Raw genomic sequence first — 23,868 nt, 5'->3', positions numbered from 1 at the left:
CCTTAACAGTGAAGGCATAACACAAAGGAAAGTACAGTGGACCCCGATGTTGGAGAGTACTATTGTCCTGAACATTACAGCCCCTAGTGGGGGTGGAGACTATCTGTTCCAGAGCATTTGTGTTAAAATCCAGAAACCTCTGGGCGAGTGTGTTTTTGCTTATGTATGGGCCCCAGTCTATAGAAGGATGGTTGAAATCTCCCATGACTAAGGTGTGGGGCTATATGGTGAGTGATTCCAGTAAATCAGGGTAGGCAGTATGCTTATCCTGATTCATGGTGGGGGATCTATAGCTAGCAATGATGTGGTATCATACTTTCCTAACAGTTAATTGGACATGGGAGTAGTTTGAGAGACCCATGCTGCTTGACCAGTCTCGAAGTGCATTTGGTTTTAATGAAGAGGGACACACCTTCACCTTTGGTTCCTTCACGCTCATTTTGAGGTCTGAACATATGGAAAGCATTGTAGCCTTGGCATGGCCGGGGTGCTCTCAGTGACCTTGAACCATGTCTCTGCAACTGCATAAAGATCAGCATCCTCTAAGGTGAGGAGTACTTCCAGGGAGTGCAGTTTCTTGTTTAAACTCCTGGCATTAAGCAGCATGGTCCTGAGTTTGCCTCTATAAAATTTGGTATGTTGGAAAATTTGTTGTTTTGACATTACCTAAAAAAGGCACTATGGAGGAGCCAATGGAATTTGCCAGTATCCAAAAGCATTGGGGGGGACAGGTGCAGACCATTTCTAGCAAAACAGCATAGTCGGTCTACCCTATCCTCCCAGGGTGACAGACACTGGATCCCTCTGTATTGACACCAGAAGCTCAGCCAATTGTTGAAGTCAATCATTTTTTTGTTCATATTGTGTCATCATCCTGAGTGAGGGTAGGATACTGCTTAGGGCTAGGGACATACCTGTCTGGGATACATAATCAGAGAGTTCCGTCATGTGTCTCTTCATACAGTCCAAAGAGATGTGTCTCAAGTCATTCACCTCAAAATGGACTAGGACAGAGTCTGACCTTGTCCAGCTTGGTGAGGGAGACATCTGTGGGTCTTTGAGGTGTTTTGCCTTAGGGACTTAATTGCTGAGACACTGGTGTATGTGTTATTGTGTGTAGTGGTTTCTATTTGCATACCAGTGTGTGTAAGTGGTTTACGTTTGGAAAGTGTCTGATCTTTTGGCAGTCGTCTAGTGAGTACCTTCATGTATGTGGGTTTGTGTGTTGTGACCCTATTTGTGAGAGGTGAACTGTGTGTGCTGACAACCTAGTTGACGTCTGGTTTGTGAGAGAACAGATTCCAATTTCATAGTGTAATTACATCTCTCACATAGGGTATTTGTATTAGGATTAAGTGGTTGTCAGTATACATGAGGCAATTACTACATTGCTTCAGGACACCCATGTCAATCAGGCAGGCTAGTGAAATGATGGAAAACTGCCAGTCCATTATAGCAGGCTTTGTCCATACCTACTATAAGGGAAGGGATTTGGCTAGTTTGATCAGTTTTTGTGCTAGGACTAACAAAGGTGCATGTTCTATTGAAGGCTATGGATGATAAGTGTAGCAATGGTGCTCACTGTGCCCACAATGCACAGTATGGAATGGTTGAGAGGGTTCCACTGACAGAGGCTGCAGAGTACAAATTGAGTTTCAAGGTGTTTAGGTGTATACAGGACACCCCTAACCTCTGTTGCATGGTGCTCTGCAACACGCAAATTGGAGGCTTAAATACAAGTGAATTAAGACACCTTTAATCTAATCTACCAATAGCAAAGCACAAAATGAATCTTCCTCCAACAATCCCCATCTCGGACAAGACTGGATCCACACTCTTCTGCCAAAAGGGTGCAGCGGGAGCCCTCCTTAATGTAAGATGGCTGATTTACTGCTGAAGTGCATCAATAACAAGCTAGATTCAGCAGGTGTGAAGCTAGTCTATGCTATCTAGGTATCAGAAGAGTGCAAACCAAGTGCAGAGAAGTGTAAAAAAACAATTAGAGCCATTTTGTGTATTTCCAAGCTCAGACAGACCAGGTAAACACCTACTGCCACCAGATGAACAATCCCAGTCCTCCGAATGCAAAAGCACAGTAAAGGTGTGTCCGGAGTGAAATGCTACCACAAACAAAGTTAAAGATATAGATACAGCAGTGTATTTTATACAGCTTATAAAAGTATGGTTATTCAATAAAGCTTTGAATAAATGAGCCAAGAGCCACTCAACTGTACAAAATTTATAAAGGCACTAAAAAACAAGATAAGCCCTCCAGCCAGTAAAACTACATTCCGAAATCTCAACTGTTTCCTCAACCTCCACCGACAAGGCTACCTCTCAATACACTAGATGGAAAATCCACTGACCTCCTTTGTGTAAAAACACACTACTTTAGCCAAGAGCTAGCTAGATCAAGTACAACAGACAATTTGAGGCAAAATGCACTTTTTCAATATAAGCACAAGGAAAGGCAAATAATTCAGGATATTGACAGCAGTATAGAAAGGGAGGAGCTTATTAAGCTCAATTTACAGTAGCAGTGGGCAGCTTAAAGTCACCAGGTTCCAAAAAGCAAATCAACAAATGGGCTGGTGACGTGGAATCACCATCAATGCTTTAGTTTATGCAGGCTTCAAATCTTTTCAGACAAAAACAGAGGATCAGAATTTCACTGAGTATTTAAGTATCACTCAAGAGACAATTTAACCAATGAAAAAAAATGTGAAATGATCAGCCTAGATAATTTGTGGCCACCTCTCACATACAACAAAAACACCAGGCCAAGCAGAGTTCTTAAAATAGAAAACAAAATGGAGCAGGTTATCACAATCAGCTCATTAGGCCAGTCATCGAGTACAATGCCCCATTTGGCATGTACCTCACTAGACACCTGCAACAACTGGGGAGGTCGCACAAGTACCTCACAAAGATGATCCTAGGCCTTAAACAGTTGTCCTATATGGACAGGCTCAAAAAACTCCAAATATTCCGTGTCTTGTATCGCCTACTTAGAGAAGATCTCTGCTTGACTTACAAAGCCAAGTCTGACCCAGCTCTGTTAGAAATGCTATATCTAAAGAAATCCCAATCCCTCCGCACCACATGCTCCAGAGACCTCAACCTAATTACCACAATCAACAGAACATGCTGGAGGGACAGGTACATAACCCAGAGACTGTCCATGCTATGGAATAGACTTCCCATACATGTCAAACAGAGCACATCACTGGCCCTCCTTCAAGAGAAATCTTGATGAGTGGATGGGAAACAGAAAATTCACCCCAAGGATCACTCCAGTGGCTCTACTCGACAGAGGCACTGGGAACTAATGTCGGGTGGCACAATGCCAGGGTAATCCTATGGGCTAGGCTTGTAAAGGCTCCAGGGCCATTAGCCTAGTACACACCTATGAACCTGAAAGCTTACAGACAAAAATATAGGTTTTATCACCCATTAGGAGAATCACCAGCAATGCTTTAGATTATGCAGCCTTCAAACCTTTTCAGGCAGACTTCCATTCTGCAAAAAAACTGTCACTGGCGAAAAGTTCCCAGGGTAATCATTTCACTTTCTCCACATGCAGGGCCTTACCTAGCTGCCACTCCTTCATGCCCCACTTCACCTCCTGGACAAGACACTTCAGGGTCAAAGGTCTCTTCTAAGGAACAGAATTAAAAGCTTCTTCTTGGGACAGGAAGTGTCAATTTCTTTCATCCCTTCAGTCCTCTAGGTCCCTACACAGCCTCACGTAGTTACATTCAGGCAAGATGGTGTCAACTTTTGTGAAGGTTTAGCTTCAATTTTGTGTTCTCTTGGCCAACTCATTGCAAAGGCAGTACAAGAATAATTCCCGGTCCTTTCAATGCAGCTCTGACACTGGGGCCAGTTTTAATACCTGGAGATTAGGAACAAACCTGACATCCCATGCAGATGTTCTCAGCATGCCAGGTTTAATTTTTCCAAGTGTCGATGCCCCTGATGTTGATGAACGTATCAGCACCAACCTCCTACTAAGCCTGAAAGGATCATCACCGAGGGCTGCTTGGTGCAGACTCTAGTACAAACTATCAGGAACACTGTTGATTTTCTCAATATTTGCTTCTTCAGTGCCAAATTCTACCTCTGTGGCCTTGGCACCAGAGTCCTCAGGACTGAAGGCCATCACTGATGATTTTCTACTCTTGGCATCTGTGATAATGTGGTTGGCACTGGTGGCTTCAGCCCAGACTACATCAGGGGAATTGTTGGTGCAGAGGGTACTGGATCAGTCCCTTTACCATGCAGAGGCACCCACTCAACTGGTTCCACTCCTTCACACAGCTGAAGCAGAGCCTTTAGGCTACTCATCCATTTTGTCTCTACCATAACCCTACTCCACACATGACATTGGTTTTGAAAGTATTGGGCCTCACAGCAACCACTATCTAGATTCTAGACAGTTCCTTACACCCACCTGCACAAGAGAATGCTACAATGGATGCTAAGAATTCATTGGTGTCAAGCAATATAATCCATGATGAATGCCACAAAACTTTCAAAGACTTGCTTAAAACACCTGTCCTGGTTTATACACCCAGAAAACCTAACAGGAACTCCTTTTGTTCAACCAATCCTGAAAGCCACTCTAAACACAAATGCATTCTTAGTGCAGTGCGGAGCAGGCAATTTCTTGAAAGGAACAGTCCAGGGAACATGAACCACAAACAAAGCCAAGTTGCAAGTCAATGTCTCAGAAAAGACAGCAGATGTCCTTGCACTTCAGACCTTTGAAGACTTCCTATAACAAGGTGTAGTGTTCATCCAGTTTGACAATGAGACATATTTCTGCTCTAAACTCACTCTGCTTTGCCTCCTCCTTTAAAGCCAAATTCTGTCTGTGCCCCCATTTCTGTCTTTCAAAGATTCACCCCCTCACATTTTTTCTTGTGTGTCTCTATACCACTGATATTGTTCTTAACACTCATTCAGCTTTTTTTCTGGTCCTCTACAGGCATGTTTTCTGCCCCCTTACAGTTGTCTTTTATTGTGACAAATCTCATCTCTCATTATTTTCATGGTTTGTTTGCTCAACCCCCCCCCCCCCCACTGCCCATTACCAAGGATATTTCAAGACTCGCACTCTCTTATGATCTTCTGCCTTTTGACAATAGTTTCTCCTTCAATATACACACACACTGTTTTTCTGGTAAACACTTGCCAAAATTCTACCTTCTTTTACAGTGCCTCACCCTCCCAGTACAATACCCTTTGTGCTTAGTTCTCCCTAATATCCATATCCCCTGATAAAGCCAGATCTCTATTAGTGCTAAGCATTTAACAACTAAGGTACCAGTCCACTGAACTGGGGCTAGATACTGTAAAAGACTATTTTTTTTTCTTCTTGAGAGACTGCTGTTGGCTCAACCTGCTCCGCTCGGGCTCACTCCACTCCCCTACCCTATGCCCATTCCCACCTACCCATATCCAATACATTTATACTTACCACACCAACCAATCACAATTAACTTCATCACCATTACAACATACCATTTAATAATCACCCATTTCCTGCCCCCTCCTACAACTTCTCACACAATTACACTCATACTGTACTCTCTTACCTCCAGTTTCACAAACCACTACCACCCTTGCACCAAACCCTAAACTCAAACATGCTACTCATTCACATAATAATCCTTGCACTACTACTATTTGACCTCGCACTCACCACACTGCACAACCTTGCCATTATCTACTTAAAATCTCCCACCTACCCATCTACACAATCCTCCTCTAAGTGCACACACCAACATCAACATAACATCCCAAATGTATAATGTATAACTGCACCAGTCTTGTACTATTCTCATATAGATATTTACATTCACCTACGTCTCCACATATATCACTGAAACTCCCTCAAACATTCACTAAATATTTTTCAACATTTCGCAAAAACTCAAACCTTCAGTTATGAGGAGACATGCACCCCAACCCAGGCCCAACAAAACACATCTATCGATCAAAGGAAACCCCAACCAAAAATAAAACCTAACACTTATCATCAACATACCCCCAAAAAAGGTTAGACCTCCTCCTTGTTAACATAAACCTTAGAAGTTTATTAAACAAAGTACATGAATTCCATGCTACCCTATCCCTGTACACGCCTGCCACTGCTGTCCTAACCCCCACATAAATAACAACAAAATCATACCCCCTGAATATAATATTCTTAGATAAGACAGGGCATCAAAACTAGGAGAAGGTGTAGCAATAATATATAAGGACTCTCAACACTGAGAAACTGCAAGTAGATCCCCAGACCTAAATAACACTGAACTACTAGTCTCATGCCTGAAATCAACAACAATAAACATATAATCCTACTAGCAGTACACATACCACCCAACAACAACCCATCTACTACAGAAAACCTACTCTCATGGACATCCACTACGTTTAGTCAAGAAACCATCATAGTTGGAAATTTTAATACTGACTGGCAAACCTATTCCTCTGAAAATCCCTCAAACTAAATAAACTTACATGGTTTCACCCAAATGATAAATACACCCACTAGGGTTGACAAAAACAGCAACAATCTATTCTCGACTGGAGCCTGACAAACTCTTACACGTCTGTCACTCAGGTTGTCTGCCAGACAGCCTAAGTGACCACCTATTAACCTACTTCCGAAGGCATCAAAACTCACAAACATGCAAACTACTAAGGCATTAAAACTCACATACACACAAACTACATAATACAAACAAGTATGCAATACAAAGAATTTCTCCACAGACACTTTTAAACAACTATTCCAAAACTGCAATTAGCACCCATTAAAATACCTCCCATTAGATACAACAGTTGAATACTTCAGTAGTAAATTTCTATATATACTAAATACCCTGGCCCCTATAAGGCACATCAGATCTAAATCAAACTACTGCCCATGGCTCACAAAAGAAACCAGACAGCTACTAAATCATAGAGACAAACTCTGATATCAACATCAGGCCAACAAAACCAAAGCCTCCCTTGATAATTAGCATCACTTAAGACATACTTGCAAAAAACAAATTAAAACCAATAAATAGTACTACTCAAATATGCAGCACAAACATCAAAATAACCCACAAAAATTCTAGGGTACTATCAAACAAATTACACATCCAGGCAGTACTTCCTCCCCATCACCAAATACCCATAACACAGAAAAAAGTACAGCATCCCAGTTCAACCCCTTTTTCCAAAGCTCTATACTCTCGCTTATAAAAAACAAAAATAGTTCCCAACAAATCATTTATCGTGTAGCCAATGACACCCGTAGCACATTCTCTCTCCAACCCATCCAAATAGGTAAAATAAAGAAATTATTAAGAAGCTAAACCCTACAACTCTTGCCTCTAACAAACTATCAGATGAATAACTCAAACTAGCAGCCGACATCATCTGTTACCCAGTATCAATTCTGATTAACAGATCCATGTCAGAGCAGTCCATACCTAAAATTTGGAAAATATCCTATGTAATTCCACTCCACAAAGAAGGCTTATCATTAGAGCTCTCCAACTACAGACCAATATCGATACTATCCCCTCTTTCTAAAATTTTAGAAAAATGTATACACTCACAACTAATGGACCCTCTACTAACTAAAACTCCTTGCGAACTCACAACATGGATTTCGACCAAGCCATAGTACCACCACAGCCTTGCTTAACTTTACCAATACTGTAAACCAACTAAAAAAACAGCCAAATGGTCTCTCCATTATTTCTAGATATGTCAAAGGCATTTGACACAGTGTCCCATGAGCAGCATGACCTGCAGGTGCTGGCATCGCCAGACATATCTAAAAACACCCTCTCCTGGTTCCAAAATTACCTTTCAGATCGCTAACAAGCAGTCAAGTGGCAAAATAATCTCTCTGCTCCACTTCCTGAAACAGCAGGTGTTCAACAAGGGTCAGTACTTGGTCTACTATTGCTTCTTGGTCCTCACTAAATCTCCAAACTGCAACTAACCTTGCTACCATTATACAATATGCAGATGATTCCACTGTCATCTGTGCCTCATCCTCCCTGCCACAGCTACAAGAAGTCATACAAAAATCCTACATAGTCATTGAATCGTTCCTAAAAAATATCAGCTCATCCTAAACCCCAACAAAACCAAACTAATGCTATTCACCAACAACAATCACAAACAACCTCAACCAGGACTTTAAAATCACCTCATCCAATCGCACACTAATGGAACCAATCTCAGAAACTAAGCTACTAGGTGTCACTACTGATAATTTAAAATTTGAAAAGCATACATCCCTTGCAATTAAAAAGGCCCACATTAAACTGGGTTCTCTTTACAGGATTAAGACCTACCTAACCAACTCTTTCAGACAAGCAATCGCCAGGACCCACCTATTATCCCACCCTATGCTACACCTCCCCCATACTCACAAACCTCAAAAAAACTAACTTAAGCAAACTTATAACATGCTACTACAAGATAGTCAGAGTTGCCGCCAACCTACCCCACAGAACCTATCACTGCCTTGCTCTAAAACAACTCAAATGGCTAGAATTACCTAATCTCAACCTTAATCCAGCTTACGCTAACTCACTCTATAGTATACCTAAATGACAAATGTCCATCTATACACAACCTAGTACAAATCCACTAAAACAACAAGACCCTGAGATCCTCCAACAAACTACTATTAAAAATTAAAAAAATTAAGAGACTCTCTTTACTCTAATCACATCTCTAAAGCATGGAACTCTATCCCTCAGAATATGCTAAACACACCCAACCCAGCACTGTTCAAAAATCTGCTAAAGATCCATCTAAATGACAACTGTCCATGCTCTTGCTCCTCACTAGGCTGAACTTGTCTGACATTTCCCCATCTCAGCTCACCCTCAAACTCTTTTCCCACTTAACTCTCTGATGTATATATAACTTTCAACAAAATTATTGCATGTTATTGCATGTTGTTGGACTAACACTGAATAATATTCCAATGTCGACTATGCTTTCTTTATCATCTGTATAGTTTTGTGCTGTTATACAGTGTACAGTTATGTGGAGCTTTTCTATTTGGGCCTCCACTGAAAATGGGCAACTAGCCCAGTCGGACTTCACAGGTAAACAAATGTTAAATAAATAAAATGATGACCCTTAATTTTCTCTTCAAAAGAGAAATCAGTCTCTTATAAAGCCAACTGCCTGCTTCTTATCAAAATCACCAAAGACAGACTCATCACATCTCTGTCCCCATTTCCTTGTCTCCACATCCCTCATTCTACAACGGTTTTATGTTTCAATGATTCTGTATCTACCATTTCACTCGACTCCTTCATCCACCAGTAATATGGTTTTAGGCTTCACCCACTAACTGTCACAGGCTATTTCCTTTAAATTCATACCTACTTCAGTACTGACTTCTTCATTTAAGACTTAGAATGAAGTTGAAGAGTACAGGAGATGGTGTCTGATTTTGAGATTCAAAAAGCATTTATACCACAAGACTCTCTTATTCAAGTAATGAATACTGTCCCTTATGCTCCTATGACTACTGAAAAAAACATGCCTTCAAAAAAAGCCTAATTTATAACAGAAAGGTGGCAGAACAGGCTAGTCTAGAGGGTGCTTTACCACTGCACTAATGTTTCCACACGGCAAAATAAAAAGAATCAAGATCAGAGTTAACAAAATACTTTAAATATGGTTAAAAGCAATCCATTCTACAGGTGGAAACCATTACGGGGCTGCATGAAACCAAAAGGGTAATATGTTCATGCATACTTCACATACACAACCAATTACTTATGCATAATATATGTACAGCCACACAGCCTTTTTTTTTTTTTTAAATAAAGTATACATTAATATAAACTGCACATATACTGAAATTCTAACGCTCTTCAATACATACCTTAGCGAGATCATAAAGTTTTACGGCTTCTTCAAACAATCCCTTGCTCTCTGCTACAGAAGCAACATTACTGATGATGGACTTGGTGTCACCAGCAAACTTATCTATTACACCAGGCTGATAAAACAAAAAGATATTTGGTACACAGTACAAAGACCATTAGCCAAAATATGTATCTATGTTTAAAACATTAGAATAATTCTCATAAAATTAAATTATATTTATTTTAGAACTCTAACTCATTTCAAAAGGTTTTAGATAAAATATTTGATTAATTTTTGTTTCTTAACTGGGAAATGATAAAACATCAACCAAAGTCACAGCTAACACAATGTAAGACTGTTTTTTTTTTTTTTTTTTGCACACTTTGCCTCCACTGCCCGCCAATCATCAGGGTCTATGTCATGTAATCGAACTTCCAGATGTTCTAACACCAGAAGTTCAAACAGGGAAGTTCAAAAATTGAAAATGCCGAAGCCGCAGAAATCCGAATTCTTTCCTAGGGAAAGAATTTGGTTGGCTGTTTCTGCAGCTTCGACATTTTCTCCACTGTGGTGCGAAAGTTACGGAATGGGTTAACGTAAGTGTGATGGACGTTGGGGTTAGTGTGCGGGTAAGGTAAGTGTGCAATAGTGATGGAATTTAGGGTTAGGGTGCAGGTAAGGTAAGTGTGCAATAGTGACAGACCTTAGGGTTAGGGTTTGGGTTAAGGTTAGTGCATAAATAGTTGTGTATGTAAGGTTTAGTGTAGGTTTATTAGGTTTTTGGTGTGCTTATATTGTGTGTATATTTTTCGAAACAGCAAATTTTTTCCCTGGGAAAAAATTCACTGTTCTGAGGTTTCGAAGTTATCACATTTTGAACTTCCAAGTTCGAACATATGGTGTTTGAAATTTTGGAAGTTCGATTATGTGACACAGACCCCAATCATCAACCCCTTTTGTCCAGATGACCTGACCTACTCTTTCTCTCATCAGTGAGGATGAAAGCTGGCCAAGAGGGGTCATCATACAGGAGCCATTGAGATGGTTTGAGTTTTTTTTTTTTTTTTTTTTTAAATTAAGCCCTACATCCCTTGTTCACTCTCAGTCTTCCATGAGGGAAGGGAGAATGCAACAGGCAAACCACACTGATCACCCCTCACTTCCACACGGGAGCGATGCCAGCAAACAGCAAGTCTTGCCATCTTCAAGCACAGGTGTGGTTTCCCCAGTCTCCACTGGAGAAATCTAAAGCAACCGGTGCACTGACAGAGCTCTCACCCCCCCCTACTTAACTGGGAGAGGCAAGAAGGCCGTGCCCCATCCACACCTTTCCCTTCACAGCTGGTTCCTTGACTGTAAGGGCCATTAATCAAACCACAGTCACCTGAGTAGCAGTCAGGGTTCCATCCCTCTGTGCTATGGGAGTGAGGTGAATACAATGTAAGATGGTTAAAAATAAAGAATAGAAACAATCATTAAGGAAATTGCATGTTTACAGTGCACATTAAGTAAATAAGGACAAATGAACCAAATTAACAACTAAGACAAATATACTAAATTACAGAAAGGACTGTTCAAAACTGTTTCTTCACTGCTTGTTATATTACAGTACATTATCTAATCAGAGACACTAAGATTTCTTTACAACTGCACACATGCTAAACAGACTTGGGTAAATGCAAAAGCAGCAGCATACAGTGTGCCAGAAAGTGTATAAGAAGGGTTAGGGTTACACAGCAGTTAATTTTCAAAATCTGTAGAAGGACCACATGGAGAAACGGCAATAAATAAGTGAAGAGAAAACTGTATGCCTCTACAGTGGTAGCACAAGTAGGTCTGATATACTATACAATCAAAGTCTCTAGCAAAATTCAATCTTCTTCTTCAGTTTTAAGCATGTTTGGGTTGATGCTGACCTGATCACATTTTTGCTATGAATAGTGCATAAGCAAAGGCTGGTTGGTTGTGACAAAGGAACCAAGAGATAATTAAATGGTAATAAGCCTAGCTGTGTAGCGAAGGGGGATGAAGTCCCAACTGTGACCATGGCAAACAGAGTTTAACTAACAGTTCAGGTGCTGGAACAAGTCAGGGGAGGATGGGAGTGAGCAGTGTATGGTTCTATCCTGGAGAGTGCAGTGGTTACTCGCTGGCTCTGCAGTCTCAGAGTAAGTGGAGCCTGACATTAGCAGGGAGCTAGAAAACAGGAGAATACGGCTGTGGCTACCCAGGCTGGTGGTGGTAACCTTTGTTGGCATGGTCATGAGAGTGAGCATGCATGGAGAGAGGAGAGTATTTAAGTCCATGCAGTGATGCAGGTGCCCAAGTCACCATCAGGGACTGAGGTTAGGGCCTACTGAAATGCATTAATTTGTCAGGATGCTAGCAAGAGTACAAGCAACTCTCATAACTGCATGTATGACAGACCCTCCAGACAGTTCTTCCCCCTGTACAGTAATGAACATGTCCTTACTATGAGAAATCAAATGGATTTAGACCAACTGGGGGAGTCCTGAAAGTGAAAAAGTATGGGGATAGAAAGATAAAAAAAAAATTAAAAACTACTAAAGCAATAGTTATGGGAGGTGATCACTACAACAATGCATTTTTGAGATGTAAAAACTAATGGACATTTAAGACTTCTGCCCCTACACTCAAGGTCATCTAGGCAAGCAAGGCATCTATTTACTTTAACAAACCTTCCATTCTAATCTTAGAGCTGAATCTAGTCCCTAGATCACAGAGTCCTGACTCCACACATCTAGTTCTTCTTGATGCCCCCCCAAAAGCAAAGGAATTTATTCCCAAGGATTCTTCAAATTGACACTGTAAAATAAGATAAAAATACCTAAGGGACAATGGAGGAAAGGTGTATTTCTAGAGGACAATTTCCAAGGGGAATAGCCCAGATGAGTTTATAACCAGAAGAAATTGTCAAGAGAAGGAAAAAACAGATCCAGATATATGACTGGGTTACAGGAGAAACTGACAGGAGAGTAGCAGCAAATGTGGTTTGTTTGGACAACAACTGACTTACTACCATGCAGGTGGCTGCTAAAATGACTGGGAGAGTTTAGGAGTAGGATCAAGAACAAGGAACTTGACCACTGTAAGGCTGAACAGTAGGACCTAGAGGACTGTTCTGAGAGGGACAATATTACAAATTATAAAAGCAACAAGTACAGTCCACATAGATCATTCCTGGGTGCACAGCCTTTACTTCAAATTAAGGGGGAACACTAAATGGGGTCACACTCTTGGCTGACGGCACAGCATTAAATGTCAAAGCAGAGACAGGGAAAAAGAGTCTAAGAAAGGATATAGAAAGGTTGACCAAGTGGGGTAAAACGTGAGAGATCAGGTTTGGTGTAGACAAATGCAAAATACTGCGCCCATGTCACACCAACTTTGCTACGAAATGTCAGTTAAGGGGAGTGGAACTGATGCAAAAGGTCAGAAAGTTAACTGCAAAGATTTGTCAGATTAAATAGAGATCATAGCACTGACCTTTATCAGTAATTCTGTTTTAGACATTTGGACAACCACAAAATGTCATGCTGTGTTTGCACCACTCCATCTTAAAAGGCAATTTCACCATAATTTTGTGAAATAAACTTTTGGAATAAAGCTTCACATGACTGTGTTATAATTCATACGATAAGGTCTCAAAGAAAGTATGTTGGTGTGTATATTGAATGGGAAAGATCAAACATTCGATGACTGATCTGTTCCATGAAGAAGGTAGGAGAAATGTTTTTGGTGCTCTGATAATTCTCCAAAGAGTTTCAGCAAATGTCTACATATACATCCATAACAATCCATCCATATGCTATACAAAGGAGAATGCAAAAAAGCATTAACATGCTACCAGTGTATATATGGGTGAACACCGAACATTTTCTAATATCGACCCATTTTCAGCGAATGCTGAAAATATCGAAGAATCAGAAAACCGAATTCTTTCCTAGGGAAAGAATTTGGTTGTCCGTTTCTGTTGCTTCGGTATTTTCAGCGCTCTGTTGGAAAGTTACGGTTCAGGTAAGTGTGCGATTGAGTGCGGGTTAGGTATGTGTGTGATTGTGTGGACATGAGGGTTAGGGTGCGGGTGAGGTGAGTGTGCGATAGTGACGGACCTTAGGGTTAGGGTTTGGGTTAAGGTAAGTGGATAGTGGCGAGTGTATAGTTTAGTGTAGGGTTAGGTGTAAGACTTTAGGTGTATGTGTGTGGATTGCTGTTTATTTGGTGTGCATGTGTTGTGTGTATGTTTTGGAACAGCTAATTTTTTCCCTAGGAAAAAATGTGCTGCTCTGAACGTTCAATGTTTGGTACTTTCGATTGGTAGGGTTCGATATTAGATCACTCAACATTTTGAATGTTCGGTGTTCTAATATAGACCCGTGTATATCACTTCTGCTGGTAAAGGATAACTAGTGATACTTGTCATACTGTATGAATTTAGTGTCCCTCACCTACAGTTTAGTGAGGTGTGTGTACATGAGGTAGGGCTGGGGGGCTGCCAAGGGCATGGGAGCATAGCGTATAATTTCTGATGCAAGACTGTTTTACTTCCATAAACTGAAGCTAGCTGGAGAAATTAGTTAAAAAAAATCAGATGTATATTCTTACAAGCTTGTTGTAAGGACCAAACATCTCACTTGTACAGAAACATACAAAGTACAGTAATAACTGTTATCTTTACCTTGCGGCTTCCATCTCTTTCCAGTCTTCCTAGGAGCATATCAAACTAGAAAAAACAATGTTAAATAACACCAATGAGAATACACATTAGTATGACTACAAGCCTAAACTCTACACAAGTTAAAATAAGATGCAAACATTATTTTAAATTCATTTGTTTGACTTGAGTTTGAAGAACAGCATTGCTGTTCTCTGTTACTAACTTTTCCAAGTTATTTTGGATAGCTTTTCAACATGTGCAATGGACTTCTGTCAGATGCATGGTGAAATGTGCTAGATGTACAAACTGTATGTGGTGCGGTCATTTTAGAACCAAGACATTCATCTGACACCTGAAAAGGACCACAAGCACAAGTACACTGACTCACTGCATTTCAGCTATTCTGCATCATTATCATATCCTGCTGTGTTACTTAACCTGACTTGATGAAATGGCAGTTTCTGTTACAGGAATGAGCGTTCTTCTCACTGACTATGAAAAGGATAGCTGCCATCAAGTGCTCCATCCTACCATATGCTGTCAACCCAGAGAACATCCCTGCCTCCTTGTCTGGAGCTGCTGCACCTCAATATCTGTCCAACCTTGTGGACTGAGCTTCACATCACTTTATGTTGAGTGACCTTTCAGGGGTATGTTTCTCTCAACTGTAATGGCTATTACTTTTTACATCTCGTACAACCCGCCCACCCCATATTAGTCTCCTGAAACTGTTCTGATGTGTCAACGGAAGCACTCAATATTATTACATGTACTCTCCCTGCTTTCTGATTTTTGTAATTCCATACTTCTTGTGTCATTTCAGGATCTCCTGAATTGTACTGAAAAACAATAAAATGGTGTGCATTTATTATTTTTATATAAGATTCACAAAAGCCTGAAGTCACACGAAGCTTTCTATTGCATTCACATATCCTTTCATTTTTAAGGCCCACATGCTTACAAAAAATGTATTAGATTAAGCCAAGGGCATTAATCCAGACATTCATCTATGCAAATATAAGAGAAAACATATCAACTCTACATATATTATAATCAGTGTGCTTTTACACCCCATCCCTCATTTCAACAGCCCAATATTGCAGCAAATGAATTTAAAATTGCTTTGTCTATCCTTTCTTTTTTTTTTACACTGCAATGCCTACATTTCTTAAAACTAAAAAAGAAAAAAAAAACACTTACTAGCTTTAGCATCTTTATGACATATAGCAATCACTTAAAAGGCTTTACTATATAACGTGAAATTTATATAATGAAATGTCTTATACAAATAACATTTTTTTTTTTTACTTACAGTAACTTTTTTTATTCATTTTAGTATACTTCCAAACATTAATGACATGAAATGGGGGTATGTCTTTCAGTCCCTAGAGAAATTTAACAAAGCCAACTAAAGTCCAAACTTTCTCAGTCACTTTTTTCTGTAACTTCTCAAATGTGACTGATGCTTTATAGACTCACATTTATTCACTAATTTCAGTGTTGTTTTGTTCTTCCTGTTCATCTCAATCTTCCAACCCCAAAAAATCCTGTGTTTTCTTCTGTCTGTCCCTCAAGTATTTTCCTTTGAAACATTGGAAAATGTTTCACTGGCAAAGTCTCTCTATGAGCTTTATCATCAAAAGAATAAAAGCAAAGTCCCCTTCTGTTTGATGGCTCACTTTTTGTTGGACAAACTTTTGTATTTCCTTCTTGGCCTGTTCTGCATAAAAAGTAACTTTGATCTTCCAGGAAAAATATTCTGAAGACAGCTGAATGCAGCAGCTTGAATCTCACAATTGCCTCTCAATATTCTGACAGCTGGAAAAAATTTGCTTCTCTTCTGCCTGGTTTACAGTGATTATGTTCCACAATATACTGTCTCCAGTTTTTAATATTTTGCCCTTCTGTCACAGTTTTTGTCAGGATCAACTCTTTCTGCTGGTATTACTGCATCGTTATTAACACAGGTCTTTGCTGATTTCTCATTTCCAGAGCATATACATGGTGTGTCCTTTCAATTAACAAATCCTGCTCTAGAATACCAGTCCAGTTGCTTATTTGTGCTTTCTTATAATTAATACAGTCTGTCCCTTACAGTTTTCACTGGTGGAGTGCTCTGTTCTCTAAATCTACCATTTTTTTGAAACAGCTCTTCTTGAGCAGTTTTATACCCAACCACACTGGAGAGAGTAGAATGTGGAAAATAATACTCACTGTACATCAGGCAGAAGAGAAGCAAATTTATCCTAGCAATCAGAATATTGAGAGACAAGTATGAGACTCAAGCTGCTGCATCCACCTTTCTTCAGACTATTTTTTCCTGAAGGATCAAACACTATTAGAATAATCCACATAGACAAAAATACAAAACTAGCACCCTGGCCTACCAGCCTTTCAGGTTAACATACAACCAAAATGGTTACTTTAACACTTCAGTTAACTGAACAGTTAAACAATCTCATTACCCAACAGGGTACTACTTGAGGCAGTACGTTATTTAAACAGAGAATAAAGGAGAAGCAATTTTTAACACCATGAACTTTCCTTATAATCATTCTAAATATACAATAAATTATTTATATATTGTTCAATGGGCATATGATTAACAAAACGCCAGTAAATGTTTCTTAATAACTAGCAATTACATTTAAATATTTTAAAACTATTTCAAGATCTGTTCATTATTCATATCCCTGGATAAAAGATTGTTTTATTTAAAAATAAACTAAGTTTTCTTCTTAATACGAACATGTGCAATATTTGTGAACAGTGGTTTTGTGATGTACTTGATATCTGATAAAATATGCTGTGGATAAGTATACTTATAACAGATTTCTGAGGTAATATAGTTACTGTACCAGTAAATCATAACATTTGGCTTTTCTTTCCACCACTCATTTTTCCCAGCTACTGTGCAATAGTTTCCATTGCTGCCTCACAGCAATTGTTAATCCAGTTCAGTTCTCTGCTGCAGTGTCTTGTGCAGAATATACACATCCTCCAAGTGTCCATATGGGTGTGGGTGTTCCTACTTCTTCCCACATCCCTAAGATGTGGTGTAGGTTAATTGCTAACCCTATAAATTGCCTGTGGATGTGGCTGAGGCTGTGTATGTCCTGAGATGGGCTTATACCCTCCTATAACTTTCTTGCACCTACTGAGTGCACTGCTGGGATAGTCTCTGACTCTCCTGAAAACATGGAATGGATTAAACAGGTAACTTTGGAATGAATGAAGTCAAAGGGATCCTCAGGAGGTCTTAGGAGGTCTTAAGTTATCCAAGATGTAAACTGACACCCAGATATTCGACCATTGTTAAACTGCATAATCAAGAAGGAATGTTTGACAAATACAGAGTGCATGATACCTGTATGTGTGCAACATATACTGGAAGGATGCAAAGGAAAATTCAGTGACATCCATCCATTTTCTGATAAACTACTTGACCTTTGGGTTGTGGAAGGTTTAGTAATATGCCAATGTTATTTAAATAAAAAAACATTCTGTAATACAGACAGCTTTAGCTGGGAAATATTGCACTGCCAATAAATCAACATACTTAGCAAGGTGAATAAACTAACAACCTACAAGATATAGTATGAAATGCAAGGGTGTCAAGCCTACAATGATCTAGAAGATTAACCCCAAATTTTGAAATGCTACTGTAATAAATTCCTTATAGACAATACCAAGAAAGTCTTCCATGAAACCTGTTCCAAGTAAATATTTTACTGTAGAACAGAACTCTGCCAGTGGGGAATAATTTGTTGGGAGTTTTATCATCACAGTAACAACATTATGTCTGTGATCGGCTGTTACGATTAAGTATGCTTTATCTACAAATGCACTACCTGTTTCAAGAACAGTCGATGCAACAGTAAATTACAACATCTGGGTCACATCTTATGCACTAGTTATTTTTTCCCGACAGGAAGATGACGACTTAGAAATGTTCAGTGGCTGACTTCAATATGTCAAGAAAAACTAAAGCTACAATGCTATTCTCCATAATTTATTATATAATGGGCAGTTAGTAGCAGAGTCTGGTATGACGTATGATCATTACAGGTACTTAACTTGTCATTTTACAGTTCTGTAATGCTGAAATATACACAAGGCTTAATCAACAGTCTGCAGTAAACATCATGAGCACAAGAAAACCAAGTTTGTGCCTCAGAAATCACAAAAATATAACACAGTATCCACTAGAAGAAATCTGTAGATGCTTACTAATTCTTAACAGGATGATACAATAATATTTCTCAGTCACAATAATATACCAAATATTGTAATCATTTAAATTTGCAAAGACAAACAGATTTTGGGATATGCATCTAAAATAGTAATGCTGTGAACTTACAAAATAAATAGAAAACTTCTGTCATCTCTGTACCTAACACAAGGCAAAGGAATTCAGCAGACTAAGTAAACCTTAGAAGGTACTGACAAAGGCCTACTTGGGTAACTTCACTATTAACAAAATATATGCCAAATAAAGCCAACATAAAAGGCAAGATTAATAGGTGGATTGGACACTCTAAACTGGCCCTAGGTGTGAGTGTGTGCATGTGTGTGCCTTCTGTGGAAGGTTGGGCGCCAGGCTGGCAACTCGACACTGTAAAACTCCACTGCCAATCATGAGCGGACAGGTGATCCGCTGTGGCGACCCCTAATCGGGAAAAGCCAGAAGAAGAAGAATACCATTGTGCTATTCTGTCAAGAAAAAATGCAGAGCTATCAAAAATGCAATAAAACCACCAATCTTCAGCTTAATTGTTCAGATATTACCCTTTAACATGGAAGGAAGTATGTTCTGTGAATTAAAGTAATATGAATTTGAATTACAATGGAAAACAACATATACCAGACACCACTAGTTGAATCCATTATATATTAAATGGCTAGACCATTCTTTTACAAGAATATAAGTAAAATATCTAAACTGAGGCAGCTTGAGTTTCAACACTTTCTTCCGTAAACAAATAAATATAACCTTTGAGTTAGGACAGGATAAGTCTTAATTGAGAGTCAGACTGTAATTATGCAAACCTGTATTATTGTCATGCAAGGAAATGGCAAACGCATGATTAGCCAGAAATATGTTGCACGAACATTATCATAAGGTGCAGTGCATCTAAATGCTTGCAGACCCACAGATACAACATTCTCATTACAACCTACTGATACCTCCACGGGTTTCCATAGTTACATTCTATACTTGCATCCTAGTGACACCTCTAAGCATCAAATATTCCTTGTTCCGATTTACATTAATTCCAAGATATTAGAAGATTTCATCTTAAAAAGATTACACAATGGCAGACACAAATATATTAATATTTAACTACAGTGTAGTGCAACTGAAGAGATATTAAGTAGAATTTGTATGTTATTTATTTATATGTTATTTATTTATAATACATTTCATATTTCTTTAAGTATCTCATTAAGACAGAGAACTGCTTAGACACACATGACAGTTCACATCTGTAAAAAGAAAATGCGGCTGGCATTAATTGTGTTCCCTGAATGGTTACACAGATATTGCAAGCTGTTTATGCAACATTACAAAAAACTATTTACTATGTTTACTGTGACTTATAAATTCCAATTTCACACTTATAATCCAATTAGTCAAACCTCTGTAAAAAGTACTTTGTGCTAAACAGTTTGCCATTTACAGTTTTCTAGCAACATGGTTCCAGAAATGTGAACATTTGTTTGAATTGTGAGGTCATGACTTCATTTTTTTTTTTTTTTCAAAACCTCAGGCCATACCTATTGGAAATTAGAGGACAAACTAAAAAGTGCTCCAATGTAGTGAATTAGTTAATGCATGAAGCTAGGCCATTATTCACTTTGGAAAAGGGCACAGAATCAAGCAACTCCAAAATCTTTTACAGAGTGGTATTTTGATAAAACAACCTATAAACCTTATAGTTTTGAACTCATACTGCTGCTCTATTAGATGCATAAATCTTCTCAAATTTATGCAACAATCTATCCTCTCTAGAGAAGTGCAATGACTCCTCTGAGATTTCACATAATAGAAGGTTTCTCAGATGCATTGCAAACACCACCACATGGATCCTGTGTTACAAAACAGCAAAATTTGCAACCAATCAGCCTTTTAAAACACAATTTCACTGCATTAAAACAATTAAACTGGCTTGAACTCCCAAACCAGTTTACATACTCTCAACTAATCATTGCCCACAACCTATTGTACTCTCCAGACAAATGCCCAGAATTACAAAATACTCGTGTACTATTCACCCAGTAGAGACCCTCACTCTAGCAATAAACTGATACTATGTACCAGTAAAGACATCCCCTACTATGTACCACAGTAAAGGCATTCAATACTGCTGGAGACTCTACTCCCATTATATGTCAAAACTTTGGAATGAAATCTCCATAGAGATAAAACAGATAGAAAACTTACTTTCAAAATTTTGCTTAAACAGGACCTATGCCAAAGATAGCTCTGTTCTTCCTGCTCACCTGGCTAGCTTTACTCAGATTACTTCTCCTGGTTTCTCCTCATACTGAACTAATTTCCTAAACTACTCCTCTTACTCACACTCCATCACTAACTACAATTCCTCCTCTGTTCCTTCATCATCCTGCTCATTTCATAATGTTTCCTTTTCTATCTCTCATCAATTTTTAAGCTACATTACTACTTGCTGGTCTGTAAAGTATTACCAACCTCAAAAACACTCCAGGATGATCTTTTTCCTGCAGCCATCATTCTATAAATACATTAACTATTACTGTATTTTATTTTTCTATTCAATAGTTGGCCAACTTATGTTAACTGCCCTCTTGCTTTGTTTGTGTTAAACTGCTATGTTCATGTAAGAAATATTTAAAAAAATCAAGTAAATAAGCTCACATACAGATGTTTTACCAAACAGGTATAAATGTGCATCATGTGTAAACTTAAATGTGGAGCTTTTCTCCCTGGGCCTTTGCTGAAAATGTGTCTTACCCAGTCGGACTTTTCCCAGTCAACAAAGAGAAATGAATGAATGAATTAATCAATAAACTATAATATAACAATTAAAACTATTTGTTTGTCAAACCCATACAAAACATCAACAGACAAATGTGGCAGTGCCTGTCTATCAAGAAGCTTAAAATTTTCTTCCATAAATAACTAAATTACTAAGCAGGTCTGTGTATAAGACTGCTCTACGGGAACTGGTACATGCAAGTATCATGGTGGAAAAGGATGTTGGGGGTAACCACTACAGTAATAAATGTGAGTTTGGCATTAAGCTCAGTGCCGAGAGTCCTGGTACTGAGTACTGCAGGGGTGTACAAAACTGAACCAACACCAACACAAAAGCCACTGGGATACCCATCAGCAAAGAAACCCTTGGGCTTCAAAAATCAATGGTATCTGCAGTGATAGCCTACAGAATACTGTTGCCAAGGGAATATCTAATGGCATGGCCACTGATGCCAAGCAAATACTATGATAATATGAACATCACATCTTCAGGCTTCAACACTAGGCCAGGCGTTGATCCTGACACCAAAAAGGTTGACACTAGCACTCTTGAAATCAGTGCCAATGATACTAGGATTGGTGAGGAAAGTTTTGGTGTTTGAAAGCGAAGAAATAAGACAGCAAAGGAAACTCTATCCTGGACAGAACATGTATGGGAAGGGACTATCAAAGAGTTTCTTCTTAACCATCAATAGTGCCGCTGTCAGCCTGTCATAGTCTAAATTAAGGTTGACATAAAGGTTGTAGTTTTAGCTATAACAGACTTGAAGCACAATCTGAGAAATTCCTCTGTAAGCTTTAATGTCTGACAAATTAGAGAAGCTGCAAAGAAACAGATTCAGATTTGACCACTTGAATTGCAACTTTATGAACAGGATCATTTATTTTTAGTTGAACCAAGACGGATACAGGAGAGGATGGAAGTGGCTTGGGCCTGGACTGCTTATGTATTCTATGCTTTTTTTTGGGGGGGGGGGTGGTGGTGGTTGTGAGAAACATCAATGGTCAAAGTCGAAGAGGTGGAATGTCTTTTCTCTTGGCTAGAGAGCATTTTTTCTAATTAATAAAGCATACGTTGATTACTTAGGCTTTTAAGGGAGAAACTGGTAAACTGTCAAACAAATATGACACTGGTGACTATTATATTCATCACAGCAAAGCAGAAATCTGCATTTTTTTTTAATTTCTCCAAATGTTTTAGGTTTCTAATAAATGCCATGATGGAAATGGACCCCATTCATAAGTCACTGTACGATTAGAGTTCATAAAATTAATACTGTTTCAGTCCTTGTCAAGAGTGCACTTATCAGCATCCACAATGTATACAGAATTGCCTCCTTCTGCAGTTCACATGGAGATACATGTATAATTAGCATATTAAGTGAGACTGTAAATTCCTCTGTTACTCCTACCATTATTGGAACTGTTTGGGTATCTTTATTCCAAATTGCTCAAGTTTATACTAAACCTGATATTTTATGACTGAGTCTCTCAGTACATAAGACACTGTAATCACGGATTCAATTAATTTAAACAATTAAAGCTACTTTTGTATTTTTTTCTTGGACTACTGCAACTGTTTTTCTTGCACTTATTTTTTCGTGTGTTGGTACTGGGTGAGCCCATATGATTCAAACTCCATCACTGTCGATAATGCTTTGTGGTATATGTTTTTAGTTCTTCTCAGCTACTTCTATATTGTAGTGTTTGAACAATTTCCAGTGCAACAGTCTTGTCACATTATTGTGCCATTCAGTATACAGACCCTCAGCCACGAGTCTATCACACCAAGCAACAAGATGTGCATGTTCCAGTTGTTTTAAAGAACTTGCATTTGTTTGTTTCTCCCACTTTTCAACAAACTTTTTGCCTCTATTTGTGGACTTTCCGATTTTCTTTCCTTTTCTTGTGGCCCTTTTTCTTTCTTTTGTTTTTTGGCATTTTCATTTGCTGCTGGATTCAGGTCTACTTTTTTGATTTCCATTCCAACTCCATTCTGAAATGCTTCTGCTAAACTAAGCAAAGATGTCATATTAGACTTTTTCTCTTCATGCTTTTGAACTTTCACCTTAGCCTTGCCAAACCCTATGGAAGGAATGTTTCCATGTCTTGAAGACTCAACACTGCCTATTTTCCATTCCTGGCAGCACTGTGTACAACCACCAAGAGTGGGCACTTTTTATTCCGGAATCTATGTACCAGGTCTTTATTTCTTGAGTTATCTTTCTCCATTATATATAAAATACAGTCTATATATCACTGC

The 23,868-nt window shown here is 38.9% G+C and overlaps 1 protein-coding gene across 4 annotated transcripts in view; it reads right to left on the bottom strand.

Annotated features, from left to right (window-relative positions):
- NUP93 (nucleoporin 93) overlaps nucleotides 1–23,868 on the bottom strand; it is a 1,122,661-nt gene that overhangs the window by 130,973 nt on the left and 967,820 nt on the right. For all 4 annotated transcript variants that reach the window (XM_044081412.1, XM_044081414.1, XM_044081413.1 and 1 more), the window contains 2 exons: nucleotides 14,609–14,653; nucleotides 9,926–10,042 (listed from right to left, as the gene is read on the bottom strand). In XM_044081412.1, the coding sequence (XP_043937347.1) occupies nucleotides 9,926–10,042; nucleotides 14,609–14,653 (162 nt within the window). The remainder of the gene's footprint in view (nucleotides 1–9,925; nucleotides 10,043–14,608; nucleotides 14,654–23,868) is intronic.

This window comes from Protopterus annectens, chromosome 8.part0 (assembly GCF_019279795.1).
Source record: "Protopterus annectens isolate FY-2018-M chromosome 8.part0, PAN1.0, whole genome shotgun sequence".
Taxonomy (NCBI): Eukaryota; Metazoa; Chordata; order Ceratodontiformes; family Protopteridae; genus Protopterus; species Protopterus annectens.
This window is presented reverse-complemented; position numbering and strand designations above follow the sequence as displayed.